The sequence below is a fragment of the Hemiscyllium ocellatum genome, assembly GCF_020745735.1.
Source record: "Hemiscyllium ocellatum isolate sHemOce1 chromosome 27 unlocalized genomic scaffold, sHemOce1.pat.X.cur. SUPER_27_unloc_1, whole genome shotgun sequence".
NCBI classification, from domain to species: Eukaryota; Metazoa; Chordata; class Chondrichthyes; order Orectolobiformes; family Hemiscylliidae; genus Hemiscyllium; species Hemiscyllium ocellatum.
The window spans coordinates 2,889,823-2,904,667 of record NW_026867476.1 but is presented as its reverse complement, the minus strand read 5'-3'; the positions used below and the strand labels follow the sequence as shown (position 1 = coordinate 2,904,667).

At 47.7% G+C, this 14,845-nt stretch overlaps 2 protein-coding genes across 2 annotated transcripts in view; both read right to left on the bottom strand.

Moving 5' to 3' along the window:
• Positions 1-2,441: 2,441 nt before the first annotated feature.
• On the bottom strand, positions 2,442-12,952 carry LOC132807071 (zinc finger protein 345-like). Its single transcript, XM_060821373.1, has 3 exons — positions 12,864-12,952; positions 9,164-10,120; positions 2,442-5,480 (listed from the first exon to the last, which is right to left on the bottom strand). The coding sequence occupies exons 1-3, from the start codon at positions 12,950-12,952 to the stop codon at positions 4,622-4,624; spliced, it is 1,905 nt and encodes a 634-aa protein (XP_060677356.1). The 3' UTR covers positions 2,442-4,621.
• Positions 12,609-14,845, bottom strand: part of LOC132807028 (zinc finger protein 239-like) — a 36,393-nt gene continuing 34,156 nt past the window's right edge. Inside the window, exon 3 of the mRNA XM_060821337.1 lies at positions 12,609-14,790. Coding sequence (XP_060677320.1) covers positions 14,356-14,790 — 435 coding nt within the window. The 3' untranslated portion in view covers positions 12,609-14,355. The remainder of the gene's footprint in view (positions 14,791-14,845) is intronic.

The window sequence follows — 14,845 nt, the reverse complement described above, 5'->3', positions numbered from 1 at the left end:
AGCAGGGAAATGGAGACTGGTGGCACCCAGAAAGAAGAACACGCTGGAGTGGAGGAGGCGGCAGCCAATGGAGAGACACAGCAGCTGATCCTAGCTCTAGCTGGGCAGATGGAAGCAATGGAGGAGGAGGTAATCGAGAAGGCGGAGGAGTGGGTACCTGTTAAAAACAGGAAAAGAAAATCCTGCCAGGTCCCCAAAGCCTCCCAGCAAAGGGGGAAAAGACAACTGCATGAGGAAGGCACAGTCAGCTCTTCGGATGGTGAAGATGGGTGCAAGGAGGGTCATCACCAGAAGAAGAGACAGAGCGCTGTAGGTGAAGAGGAGGGCATTTACTCCCAATCAGGAAACAACAGACCCCCCCCCGAAGTCCACCCTCCACCCAGTGAGAACCAGGGGGTACCCACTGCCCCACAACTACAGGTAACTGAGAGCTGTGATCCTCTGACAGTCCCATTGTCAGACACAGAACTGGACGGTGCGGACCCTTGCCATGGCTCAATGACACCAGAGCGGGTAAATGACCCCAGTGAGGAGCTGGATAGCTACCTCAGCCCAGCGAGGGTCCAGCAGTTCACCTTCACCATGGGGATGCAGACAGCTACCCCAGAGACAGGACAGTCAAATGGACAAGGGTAACCCCATAAAACTGAGGGTTAAAGAAGGTTTCCTTTGCTATCGTACAACAGGGGGCCCACTCAGTAGTTGGGTTCTGCTGATGATGCAGCTACATACCAAGAGATTGGATGGTTAATATACAGAACTGTAAATATGATAACTGTAAATACGATTAACTCAATCTGTCTCAATGTAAAGACATGCAATGTATATATATGAACGGCATGACCAATTGTACAGGCACCAAAGATTTATTTCTATGAATAAAGTATATTTTGAAATAAAAAAATCTGCCGGTGTCTCCACATGCTGGATGGATCGCTGAATATCTCTCCACATTCGGAGCAGGTGAACAGCTTCTCCCCGCGTGAACGCGCTGGTGGGTCAGCAGGCTGTCTGATGAATGGCATCCCTTCCCGCACTCTGTGCGGGTGAAAGGCAAGACCCCTGTGTGAGTTTGCGTGTGTTTCTGAAGACTGGAAAAGTGACAGTATCCCTTCCCACACTCTATGCAGGTGAACGGCCTCTCCCCGGTGTGAATACGTCGATGGATCTCCAGCCCGGATGGATACCTGTACCGTTTCCCACAGTCCACACACTGCCATGGCTTCTCCACGGTGCTGTTGTCCTTGTGTCCCTCCAGGTTGGATGATGAACTGAAGCCTGAAGTGCCCACACACACAGAACCCCCTGATGGTGTCTCCTGGAGGAATCTTATTGCAGCAGCAGCAATGACTTCCGCATTCAGACAATAAGGATGCTCTGATTGGCTGGAGGACCAGTGTGCTTCCGGTCCTCCAGCGCTATCTATTGGCCAGTCCGCGTTCCGAGCTGTCGCGGGTCAGCCAATAGGAGCCGCGCCTGTTCCGGACAATGGGTCAGCGCTGCCCTCGTGCTGAGGGAGCTGGAGGAGGGGAGGGCACTTTGCAACAAATCCCTTCCCTTCATTTTCCTCCAAGGCGTGTGTTCACACAAAGCCCAGGGTTTCATTGTAACCTCACACTCACTGAAACTCCCTCATCTGGCCAACATCTGTGAGCACAACACTCTCTGTTCCAATTCTGGGGTTAAACTGAATCTCCCAACCGCCTCCCAAGAATGCCATCTCAATTCCCTGCCATAATCATTGTCCACCCGTGACAAATTCCGCATGAATGCCATCTACAAGTTTGGAAGGGACTTTAGGTTCTAACAAAGCACTAAATACAACTCAGTTACGACTCACGATTCACCCACACCTCTATTGCGGCCTAGTCGCAATGTGATACAAAGATTTCTACTGAATACATTCAGTTAGTACACAAATTCAATGAGGACAAGCTGTGGAAACCGTATCGTTCCGGGAAGGGATCAGGGCAAACGTGTGAAAGATAGGTCAGACATGGTAACGATCCTGTCAAACACAACAGAAGGGGGAACTACATGGCTGAGGAAACTAGTCATTTCGGAGTTGGTATGGTGAAAAGTGGGAGGGATGGAGATACTGGTAGAATGCACAGAGTCCCCACATGAAGCAATGACTGAGCATGTACAGTCCAGGTAACTGTGGGAGTCGATGGATCTGTATTGGAATTTGGCTACCAGCCCATCAACAAAAATGGAAGGGAATTGAGAAGTCAGTGATGGACCAGTGACAGCAGGCCAGAAATCCAAAGCAAAACTGATTAACCTTTCAAAAGAAGAGCAGGAAGCAGCAACCAAGACAAATCCCTGGAATGAGTGAGATGAATTTCCAAGAAGGATTGCACAGGCCATTTGAATGAAAGGACCTAATGGGTTCTTTAAGGTGTGATCAAAATGAATACAAGCAGATATATGCACTCCAGTACAAAGCACATTTATTCACTGAATCTACTTTAGGTACATGCAAACTAATGAGGGACTCCATTAGTTTAAAAGATGTTCGATACAGTCAACAAGTGGGTCTCACTGCCTTGTCGTCACATCAGGGTGTCCTGGGTGACGGCTGTTACTTAGAGCTCTATTTCCATTCTCACAAACTGGTCTCTCAAACCCTAGTCTGATAGTGAATGTCTCTTGGGTTGGGAAATGTTCCCAATGTTAATACTATTCTCACTCAGATATTATGTGCTGTATTGCAGTCTCTGAGTGCCTTTCCCATTCATTCCTTTGTACTAAAACAGGTCCCGGTATCTCTTGCCTTTGCACAACAGTCTGTCCCTAGGACCAGCCAAGGTCATTGCAGTTACCTTCCAACCAGACCGGCCTGTGTTTACTCGAAGCCTGGTTTTCAAGTATTTCCCCTTCAATTGCTTATTGCCATGCACAATTAACCCTTAACAATCTGGATTGGAGGTATTTTGCTCCCTCAGTCGACACATTGACACAACATTCGACCACATGGAATCCAAGGAGAGCTAGACAATGGTATACAAAATTGGCTTGATGGTAGGAGATAGAGGGTGGTGGGAGAGGATATGTATTCAAACTGCAGGCCTGTGAGTCGCCTGTGCCCGATGTATCGGTTCAAGGTACTCTGACTAGATTCCTGATGAAGGGCCTATGCCCAAAACGTTGATTCTCCTGCTCCTCAGATACTGACTGACCAGCACCACTCACCTCAACATGTTTACTTGTCATTTATATAAATGCATTGGATGCGATGATAATGGGAATGGTTAGTATTCCCAAAATTGCTGAAATAATTTAAGGCAAAGAAAGATATTTGATACTACTACAGGATCAGGATCAGTTGGATTGAGGAATGGCAAATAGAGGTTAATTTAGACAGATGCGAGGTGTTGCGTTTAGCTAAGACAAACCAAGGCAGGGCTTAAACTAGTCCTGAGTGTTGTCAAACAGAGAGACTAGGGGTGCAGGTAATTAGTTCCTTGAAAATGGTGTCATAGGTAGACAACATGGTGAAGAAAGCGTTTTGGTATGCTTGCCCTCATTGGTGACAGCGCTGAGTATAGAAGTTGACAAGTCACATTAGGTTGCAAATGACAATAGTAAGAGCATAGTTGCGTGCAGTTCTGGTCACACTGTTAGAGGAAGGCCATCATTAAACTGTAAATTGTGCAACAAAGGTTTACAAGGATGTTATAGAGGATTTGACTTACAAGGACAGGCTGGACAAATTGGGACTTATTTCCATGAAGCATCAGAGGACAAGGGATGACCTTTGCTGAGGTTCACAAAATTATGATGGGCAGACATAAGGTGATTAGTGAAGACATTTTCCCCAGCGTAGGGGCAGTCCAAAATGATGACCATAGGTTTTCAGTGAGAGGGGAAAGATTTCAAAGGGATCCAAGGTCCAGCTTTTTCATGCAAAGGGTGGTGCGTGTATGGAACAAGCCGCCAGAGGAAATGGTGGAGGCAGCTACAATTACAACATTTAACAGCCATTTCCACAGGTACATGGATCGGAAGGTTTGGAGAAATATGGGCCCAATACTGGCAAATGGGACAACATTGGTTTACGTACCATTACTCATTTCCTCATCAGCGGTAAGATATTTCAATTCCTACAGCACTTTACAATAAGAGGTCATGTCATTAGGACGAGTGGTAGCAGATTTCAATCAGAGATGTGGGGAAATTACTCCCCTCAAAGAGTCTTTAATCTGAGAAATTCACTCCCCCAATAGTGCTGTGGATGCCAGGATATTCAGTAAACTTAAGGAGATAGACAGATGTTTAATCAGTAACGGGGTGAAGGGTTGTGGAGAGGAGGCAGGAAAGTGGAGTTGAAGCCGGGATGCAATCAGCCTCAATGGTATTAAATAGTGGAGCAGGCTCAAGGGGCTGAATGGAGTACTCCTGTTCCTTGATGTCGTAGTCTAAATGTGTTAACTTCAGATCTACCTGCAGTGGGAGGCACACGCTGTTTCCTAACCAGGATAAAGTAAATGTTGTCCATCAGTTTCTGTGGATCATTTCAGAGGAAATGTGCACTCACAGGCTGAGAGAGCATTAAACTCACTTCAATAAAACATCACACAAACCCTCCCACTTCACCCACCGTCCGAATGAACACGGTTCAGTCTTGGATGTGATTCTCAGCAGCAAGAATAGTAGAGTCCAATTGCAGTCCTCGTTGATGAACTCTCTGGTGTCTCCGCAGCGTGCATGACTGGTTAAATCCCCTCCCACACACAGAGCAGGTGAAAGGCTTCTCCCCGGTGTGAATTCGTTGATGTTTCAGCACAGCAGATGAATCCCTGAATCCTTTCCCACACACGCTGCAGGGGAATGGTCTCTCCCCGGTGTGGATGCGCTGGTGGACCAAAAGTGGGGCCAACTGAGTGAAACCCTTCCCGCACTCAGAGCAGGTGAAAGGCCTCTCCCCAGTGTGTATCTGACGGTGTCTCCGCATACTGGACGGATCACTGAATATGTCTCCACAATCAGAACAGGAGAATGGCCTCTCCCCAGTGTGAACCCGCTGGTGGATCCGTAGGCTGTATGATGAAATGCATCCTTTCCCGCACTCCGAGCAGGCATACGGCAACACCCCTGTGTGAATTCGCTTGTGTGTTTTAAGGCCAGATAAGTGAGTGAATCCCTTCCCACAGTCAGAGCAGGTGAACGGCCTCTCCCCGGTGTGAACACGTCGATGACGCTCCAGCTCAGATGGATACCTGTACCGTTTCCCACAGTCCCCACACTGCCATGGCTTCTCCACGGTGCTGTTGTCCTTGTGTCCCTCCAGGTTGGATGATGAACTGAAGCCTGAAGTGCCCACACACACAGAACCCCCTGATGGTGTCTCCTGGAGGAATGTTATTACTGCAGCAGCAGCAATGAACATCCTCAGAATCGGGCGACTTCCGTGTTCAGGCGGTAGGCGCGCTGATTGGATGGAGGACGAGAGTGCTTCCGGTCCTCCAACACTGACTATTGGTCAATCCGCATGCCGACCTGTCGGGAGCCAGCCAATAGGAGCCGCGGCTGTTCAGGACAAAGGGCCTACGCTGCCCTCGTGCTGAGGGAGCTGGAGGAGGAGAGGGCACTTGATAACAAATTCTGGATCAGTGGTGCTGGAAGAGCACAGTCCTGATGAAGGGCTTTTGCCCGAAACATCGATTATACTGCTCCTTGGATGCTGCCTGAACTGCTGTGCTCTTCTGGCACAAATAATCCAGAATCTGGTTTCCAGCATCTGCAGTCATTGTTTTTACCTACTTCACAACAAATCCCTTCCCTTCATTTTCCTCCAAGGCGTGTGTTCACTCAAAGCCCAGGGTTTCATTGTAACCTCACACTCACTGAAACCTCCTCATCTGGTCAACATCTGTGAGCATAACACTCTCTGTTCCCATCCTGGGGTTAAACTGTAGCTTCCCCTCCCCTCCCCAGGAATGCCCTGCACCCTGCTGTAATCCCTGTCCATCCGTGACAAATTCCATCTCCAAGTTTGGAAGGGAATTTTGATTCTAACAAAGCACTAAATGCAACTCAATTACGACTCACGATTCACCCACATCTCTATTGCGGCCAAGTCGCAATGTGATACAAAGATTTCTACTGAATACATTCAATTTGTACACAAATTCAACAAAGGCAGGCTGTGGAAACCCTATTGTTCTGGGAAGGGATAAGGGCAGAAGTGTGGGAGTTAGGTCAGACATGGCTAAAGATTCTGTCAAACACAGAAAGGGGAAATGCATGGATGAGGAAACCAGTAATTTCGGAGTTGGTATGGTAAAAGGTGGGAGAGACGGTGACACTGGGAGAGTGCAAGGAGGTCTCTACATGAAGCAGGGGGTGAGCATGTACAGTTCAGGTAATTGTGGGTGTCTATGGATCTGAAGCAGAATTTGGCAGCCAGCCCATCATCAAATCTGACAGGGAATTGAGAAGTCAGTGATGGACTAGGTGATAGTGACAGCAGGACAGAAATCTGAAGCAAAACTGATTAAATTTTCAAATTCTGAAGCAGAGCAGGAAGCAGCAACCAAGACAGATCCTTGGAATTTCCAGAAAGAATTGCATAGACCATTGGCGGTGTTCAGATGAAAGGAACTATGGGTTCTTTAAAGATGTGATCAAAATGAATACAAGCAGATATATGCACTCCAATACAAAGCACATTTATTCACGGAATCTACTTTAGGTACATGCAAACTAATGAGGGACTCTATTCGCTTAAAAGACGTTCGATACAGTCAACAAGTGAGTCTCACTGCCTTGTAGCCACATCAGGGTCTCCTGGGTGACGGCTGTCACTTAGAGCTCTATTTCCGTTCTCACAAACTGGTCTCTCAAACCCTAGTCTGATGGTGAAAGTCTTTCAAGCTGGGAGATGTCTCCAATGTGGATATTGTTATTGGTATATATAGTATACCAACAATAATACTAACTATTTTGTTAGTACTATTCTGAATCAGATATTACATTCTCTGAGTACTTTATCCACTCATTCCTTTCTGCACAAACAGGTCCCGGTGTCTCTGTGCCTTTGCATGACAGCCTGTTCCCAAGACCAGCCAAGGTCATTGCAGTTACCTTCCAACCAGAACGACCTGTGTTTACCTGAAGCCTGTTTTTCACATATTCCCCTTCAATTGCTTATTGCCATGCACAATTAATCCTTAACAATCTGGATTGGAGGTGTTTTGCTCCCTCAGTTGACACATTGACACAAGGTTCAATCACATGGAATCCAAGGAGAGCTAGATAATAGGATACAAAATTGACTTGATGGTAGGAGATAGAGGGTGAAGGGAGAGGATATGTATTCAGACTGCCGACCTGTGAGTCATGCTGTGCCAAAAGTATTCATTCGAGGTACACTAATATTTGTCATTTATATAAATGCTTTGGATGAGATGATAGCAGGAATGATTGTTAGGTTTCCAGATGACACCAAAATCGCTGATATAATTTAAGCTAAAGAAGGCTATTTGAGAGTATATAGTATCTTGATCAACTGGGCCAAGGAATGGCAAATGGAGTTTAATTTGGATCAATGTAGGGGGTTGCATTTTTCTAAGGCAGCTCTTAAACAGATAGGGAGTGTTGTCAAACAGAGAGACTAGGGGTGCAGATACGTAGTTGCTTGAAAGTGACATCACAGGTAGCCAAGGTGGTGAAAATAACGTTTGGTACACTTGATTGATGAGAGTGTTGCATGTAAGACTTGGCATGTTAAGGCTGCACAAGACAATGGTGAGGCCACTGTTGGAGCACTGCGTGCAATTCTGGTCACACTGTTAGAGGGAGGCTATCTGCAAATTGTGCAAGAAAGATTTACAAGGACGTTACTGAGGCTGGACGGTTTGACTTATTAGGCCAGGTTGGACAGACTGGGACTTATTTCCCTTGGGCATCAGAGGCCAAGGGGTGAGCTAGTAGAGGGGATACATAAACTTATTACAGGGGATACATAAAGGTGAATAGCAAAGGTCTTTTCCCCAGGGTAGGGGCAGTCCAAAACAAGAGGCCATAGGTTTAAGGTGAGAGGGGAACGATTTAAAAGGGAACTGAGGGGCAACTTGTCAAGCAAAGAGTGGTGCGTATATGGAACAAGCTGGCAGAAAAAGTGGTGGAGGCAGCTACAATTACAACATGGATCAGAAGGTACAGGGATTAGAAGGTTTAGGCGGACGTGGGCCAAATACTGGCAAATGGGACAACATCAGTCTACGCACCACCTTTACTCATTATAGGAAAGATATTTCAATTCCTACGGCAATTTAGAAAAAGAGGACGAGGGGTAGCAGATTTCAAACGGAGGTGTAGGGAAATTATTTCCCTCAATGCAGCATTAGTCTGTGAAATTCACTCCCCCAGATTGCTGTGGATGACAGGACATGGAGAAAACATATGGAAGTGATAGACAGATTTTTAATCAGTAATGGGTCGAAGGGTTATGGAGAATAGGCAAGAAAATGGAGTTGAAGCCAAGATGCGATCACAGGGTCATAGAATCCCTACAGTGTAGAAACAGGACCCTCAGCCAACAAGTCCACACCAACCCTATGATGAGTAACCCACCCAGACCCATTCCTCAACCCCATTACTCTACATTTACCCCTGACTAATGCAGCTAGCCTACACATCTTTGCACACTATGGGCAATTTAGGAAGGCCAATTCACTTAACTTGCACATCTTTGGATTGGGAGAAAACCGAAACACCCAGAGGAAACCCACGCAGACACGGGCAGAATGTGCAAATTCCACACAGACATGCACCCAAGGCTGGAATCAAACCTGGGTCCCTGGCGCTGTGAGGCAGCAGTGCTAACCGCTGACCCACCAAGCCACCAGTGCAACCTCAATATATTAAATGGCAGAGCAGGCTCCTACTCCCTGATGTCATGTCCTAAATGTGTTGACTTTAGATCTACCTGCAGTGGGAGGCAAACTCTGTTTCCTAACCAGGAGAAAATAAACGTTGTTCATTAGCTTCTGTGGATCATTTCAGAGGAAATGTGCACTCCCAGGCTGACAGAGCATCAGCCCCACGGGAATATATAACTCCTCTGACCCTCCCACTTCACCCACTGTCCGAATGGGTTCAGTCCTGGATGTGATTCTCAGCAGCAAGAACAGCAAAATCCAATTGCAGCCTTCACTGATGAACTCTCTGGTGTCTCCACATTGTGCACGACTGGTTAAATGTCCTCCCACACACAGAGCAAGTGAATGGCTTCTCCCCGGTGTGAATTCGCTGGTGTTTCAGCACAGCAGATGAATCCCTGAATCCTTTCCCACATACGGTGCAGAGGAATGGTCTCTCCCCGGTGTGGATGCGCTGGTGGACCAACAGTCGAGCCAACTGAGTGAATCCCTTCCCACACTCAGAGCAGGTGAACCGCCTCTCCCCGGTGTGAAGTTGCTGGTGTATCCTGAGGCTAGCAGACTGAGTGAATCCCTTCCCGCACTCGGAGCAGGTGAAGGGCCTCTCCCGGGTGTGCACCCGCCGGTGTCTCCGCATGCTGGATGGATCGCTGAATATCTCTCCACACTCGGAGCAGGAGAAGGGCCTTTCCCCGGTGTGAACGCGCTGGTGGATCCGCAGGCTGTCTGACGAACTGCAGCCTTTCCCACACACTGAGCAAGTGAACGGCAAGACCCCTGTGTGAATTAGCTTGTGTCTTTGAAGGCCGGATGAGTGACTGAATTCTTTCCCACAGTCAGAGCAGGTGAACGGCCTCTCCCCGGTGTGAACACGTCGATGGATCTCCAGCCCGGATGGATACCTGTACCGTTTCCCGCAGTCCCCACACTGCCATGGCTTCTCCACGGTGCTGTTGTCCTTGTGTCCCTCCAGGTTGGATGATGAACTGAAGCCTGAAGTGCCCACACACACAGAACCCCCTGATGGTGTCTCCTGGAGGAATGTTACAGCAGCAGCAGCAATGACTTCCGCATTCAGACAATAGGAGTGCTCTGATTGGCTGGAGGACCAGTGTGCTTCCAGTCCTCCAACGCCTCTAGTGGCCGATCCGCATGTGACTTGTTGGGAACTAGCCAATAGGAGCCGCGCCCGTTCCGGACAATGGGTCAGCGCTGCCCTCGTGCTGAGGGAGCTGGAGGAGGGGAGGGCACTTTACAACAAATCCCTTCCCTTCATTTCCCTCCAAGGCGTGTGTTCACACAAAGCCCAGGGTTTCATTGTAACCTCACACTCACTGAAACTTCCTCATCTGGCCAACATCTGTGAGCACAACACTCTCTATTCCCATTCTGGGATTAAACTTTTGCTCTAACTCCTCCCCAAGAACGCCACCTCAACTCCCTGCTGTACTCTCTGCCCAGCAAATTCCACAAGAACACCATCTACAAGTTTGGAAGAGAAGTTTGGCTCTACCATGTGGGGTGGCACAATGGCTCAGTGGTTACAGCGCTAGGAAGCCAGGTTCAATTCCAGCCTCGGGCGACCGTCTGTGTGGAGTTAGCACATTCTCCCAACACAACTGGTGCTCCAGTTTCCTCCCACAATCCAAAGATGTACAGGATAGGTGAATTGGCCAGGCTAAATTGTCCATAGCGTTCATGGATATGTAGATTAGGTGCATTCGTCAGGGGTAAATATAGGGTAGGGTAGAGGAGAGGAATGGGTCTGGGTGGATTACTCTTTGGGGTGTACTTGTTAGGCTGGAAGGCCTGCCTCTTACCATATTATTCTGGATTAGTGGTGCTGGAAGAGCACAGCAGTTCAGGCAGCATCCGAGGAGCAGTAAAAAAATCGACATTTCGGGCAAAAGCCCTTCATCAGGAATACAGGCAGAGAGCCTGAAGGGTGGAGAGATAAATGAGAGGGGTGGGGGGGGGGGGGGGGGGGCAGAAAGTAGCAGAGAGTACAATAGGTGAGTGGGGGAGGGGATGAAGGTGATAGGTCAGGGGATGGGTGGAATGGATAGGTGGCTCGTTTGTTTCAGGACATGGTTGAAGAGCTTCAGGGCAGAGGAAATGACCTGGGAGTTGCAGTGGGAGAGGGACTCCCTCAGATTCTTGTAGAGAGAGGAGGAAAACTTCTTAAAGGCAGGCATCCTTGCAAGAGGCCTGTATTCCTGATGAAGGGCTTTTGCCCGAATCATTGATTTTACTGCTCCTCGGATGCTGCCTGAACTGCTGTGCTCTTCCAGCACCACTAATCCAGAATCTGGTTTCCAGCATCTGCAGTCATTGTTTTTACCTAGTTGTTTCCATACTGGAGCAATTCTAATTCGAAGGACTAAATGCAACTCAATTGAGGCTCATTATTCATTCTAACCTCTGTTGTGGCCTAGTTGTCATGTATAAGGAAGACTTGTACTGAATATATTCAGTTTGTATGCAAATTTCACAAAGACAGGCTGTGGAAACCCCATCATTCTGGGAGGGTGGGAGGGGAAGGGATCAAGGCAGAAGCATAGGTCAGACATTGTGAAATATATTGAATTATATATAGAATCCCTACAGTGTGGAAACAGGCCCTTCAGCCCAGCAAGTCCATGCCAACTTGCTGAAGAATAACTCACCCAGACCCTATTACTCTACATTTACCCCCTGACTAATACACCTAACCTAATACTATGGGCAACTTAGCATACCCAATTCACCTAATCTGCACATCTTTGGATTGTGGGAGGAAACCCACACACACACACAGGGAGAATGGGCAAACTCCACACAGACAGTAACCCAAGGCTGGAATCGAACTCAAGTCCCTGGCACCGCAAAGCAACAGCGCTAATATCTGGAAGAGAGGGGAAGGGATCAGGGCAAACGTGTAGGAGATAGATCAGACACAGTGAAAGATCCTGTCAAACACAACAGAAGGGGAAATGCAAGGATGAGGGCACCTGTCTTTTCAGAGGTGTTCTGGTGAAAAGTCATAATTTGGAGGAACCAGTGTTGGACAGGGTGAACAAAGTTAAAAATCACAACACCAAATTATAACTCAACAGGTTTATTTGGAAGCACTAGCTTTCGGAGCGCTGCTTCTTCAGCGGCTGATGAAGAAGCTGCATTCCAAAATTAGTGCTTCTAAATAAGCTGTTGTACTATAACCTGGTGATTCCTGAAGAAGGGCTCATGCCCGAAACGTCGATTCTCCTGCTCCTTGGATGCTGCCTGACCTGCTGCGCTTTTCCAGCAACACATTTCTTAGCTGTAACCTGGTGTGTTATTTTTAACCTGGTGAAAGTGGTAGAGATGGAGAAACTGGGAGAATGCAATGGAGTCTCTACAGGCAGCAGGGAGGGAGCATATACAGTCCAAGTAACCGTAGGTGTCGATGGATCCGTAGCGGAATTTGGCGGCCAGCCCATCCTCAGAAATTGATACAGAGATGTTGAGAAAGGGAATCGAGAAGTCAGTGACGGACCGGGTGATAGTGACAGCAGGACAGAAATCCGAAGCAAAACTGATTAATTTTTCAAATTCTGGGGGTCAACAGGAAGCAGACTGATGCATGGAATGGGTGAGATGAACTTCCAGGATGGATTGCATGGGCCACTAGCATCGTTAGGCTGAAATGATTGAATGGGTTGTTTAAGGTCTGCTCAGAATGAATACGAGAAGAAATGAGTGTTCTAATACAAAGCAAATTTATTCACTTAATCTACTGTAGGTACATGCAAATTAATGAGTAGCATTATTAGCTTAAAAGACTTTTGATACAGTCGACAAGTGGGTGAGGGCTGGCACTTGGAGCTATTTCCGTTCCCGCGATCTGGTCTCGCAAACCCGAGTCCGATAGGGAATGTCTCTCAAGCTGTGAAAAGTCCCCAACATCAATACTATTCTGACTCGGATATGACGTGCTGTACTGCAGTCCCTGAGTACCTTTCCCACTCGTTCCTTTGTCTACAAACCGGTCCTGGTATCTCTGTGCCTTTGCATGACAGCCTGGTCCCAAGATCAGCCAAGGTCATTGCAGTTACCTTGCAACCAGAAGGGCCTGTGTTTACCTGAAGCCTGTTTTTCACATATTCCCCTTCAATTGCTTATTACCATTCAATTGCTTAGTAACAGGATCCTCGATCAGCTAGGCTGAGGAATGGCAAATGGGGTTTAATTTACACAAATGCAACATACTTCATTTTGTGAAGACAAACCAAGGCAGGAGTTACAGAGGTAGGGAGAGTTGAGAGTCGAGGGGTGCAGGTACATAGTTCCTTGAAAGTGGCGTCACATGTAGATAAAATGAAGGATGTATTTGGTCCACTTGCTCTCATTGGTCAATGCACTGAATTTAGGAGTTGGAATGTCATGTAAAGGCTGCATAAGACAATGGTAAGGCCACTGTTGGAGAACCGTGTGCAATTCTGGACACACTGTTAGAGGAAGACTATTATTAAACTGCAAATTGTGTGATAAAGATTTAGAAGGATGTTACTGACGTTGAAGGGTTTGAGTTATAAGGACAGGCTGGACTGACTGGGACTTATTTCCCGGGAGCATCAGAGGCTAAAGAGTGACCTTGTAGATGATCATAAAATTATGATGAGCATACATAAGATGAATAGCAAAGGCCTTTTCCCAGGGTAGGGGCAGTTCAAAACGAGAGGGCATCAGTTTACGGTGAGAGGGGAAAGATTTAAAAGGGATCTGACTGGCAGCCTTTTCACAGAGGGTGGTGAGTGTATGGAACAAGTGCCAGACAAAGTGGTGGAGGTGACTGTAATTACAACATTGAACAGACATTTTGACACGGATCAGAAGGATCGGAGAGATATGGGCCCAATGCTGGCAAATGGAACAACATCAGTTTACGCATTACCTTTACTCATTTTCTCATCATTGGAGAAATAGTTCACTTCCTACAGCAATTTAGAATAAGAGGTCATAGTGTTAGGATGAGGGATAACAGATTTCAAACAGATGTGGAGAAATTACTTCTCTCAAAGCAATATTAATCTGTGAAATTCCTTCCGCTAGAGTGTTGTGGACAACAGGACATGGAATAAATTTAAGGAGGAGATAGACAGATGTTTAATCAGTAGAGGATTGAAGGGTTATGGAGAGGAGGCAGGAAAGGGGAGTTGAAGCCGAGATGCGATCAGCCTCGATGGTATTAAATGGTGGGGCAGGCTCGATGGGCTGATGGTGTACTCCTGCTCCTCGATGTCATGGTCTAACTGGGTTGACTTTAGATCTACCTGCGTGGGGGGCAACCTATGTTTCCTAACCAGGAGAAAATAAAATGTTGCTCATCAGCTTCTGTGGATCATTTCAGAGGAAATGTGCACTCCCAGGCTGACAGAGCATCAGCCTCACTGGTACAGTCCTGGATGTGATTCTCAGCAGCAAGAACAGCAGGATTCAACTGCTGTCTTCACTGATGAACTCTCTGGTGTCTCCGCAGTTTGCTTGACTGGATAAATCCCCTCCCACACACAGAGCAGGTGAAAGGCTTCTCCCCGGTGTGAATTCGCTGGTGTTTCAGTACAGCAGATGAATCCCTGAATCCTTTCCCACACACGGTACAGGGGAATGGTCGCTCCCCGGTGTGGATGCGCTGGTGGACCAACAGGTGGGCCGACTGATGAAACCCCTTCCCACACTCAGAGCAAGTGAACCGCCTCTCCCCGGTGTGAAGTTGCTGGTGTACCCTGAGGCCAGTGGATTGAGCGAATCCCTTCCCGCACTCAGAGCAGGTGAACGGCCTCTCCCGGGTGTGCACCCGCCGGTGTCTCCGCATGCTGGATGGATCGCTGAATACCTCCCCACACTCGGAGCAGGAGAATGGCCTTTCCCCGGTGTGAACCCGCTGGTGGATCCGCAGGCTGTCTGACGAACTGCATCCCTTTCCGCATTCCGTGCAG

What these genes read in the sequence shown, in the direction of transcription:
- LOC132807071 (XM_060821373.1), bottom strand. Translation starts at nt 12,952, where the DNA reads ATGACCTTGGCTGATCTTGGGACCAGGCTGTCATGCAAAGGCACAGAG. An exon ending in CAAAGGAACGAGTGGGAAAG is followed by an intron (nt 10,121 to 12,863) that starts GTACTCAGGGAC and finishes CCCCTCCTCCAG; the next exon opens with CTCCCTCAGCACGAGGGCAG. An exon ending in AGACACCAGAGAGTTCATCA is followed by an intron (nt 5,481 to 9,163) that starts GTGAAGGCTGCA and finishes GGATTGACCAAT; the next exon opens with AGTCAGTGTTGGAGGACCGG.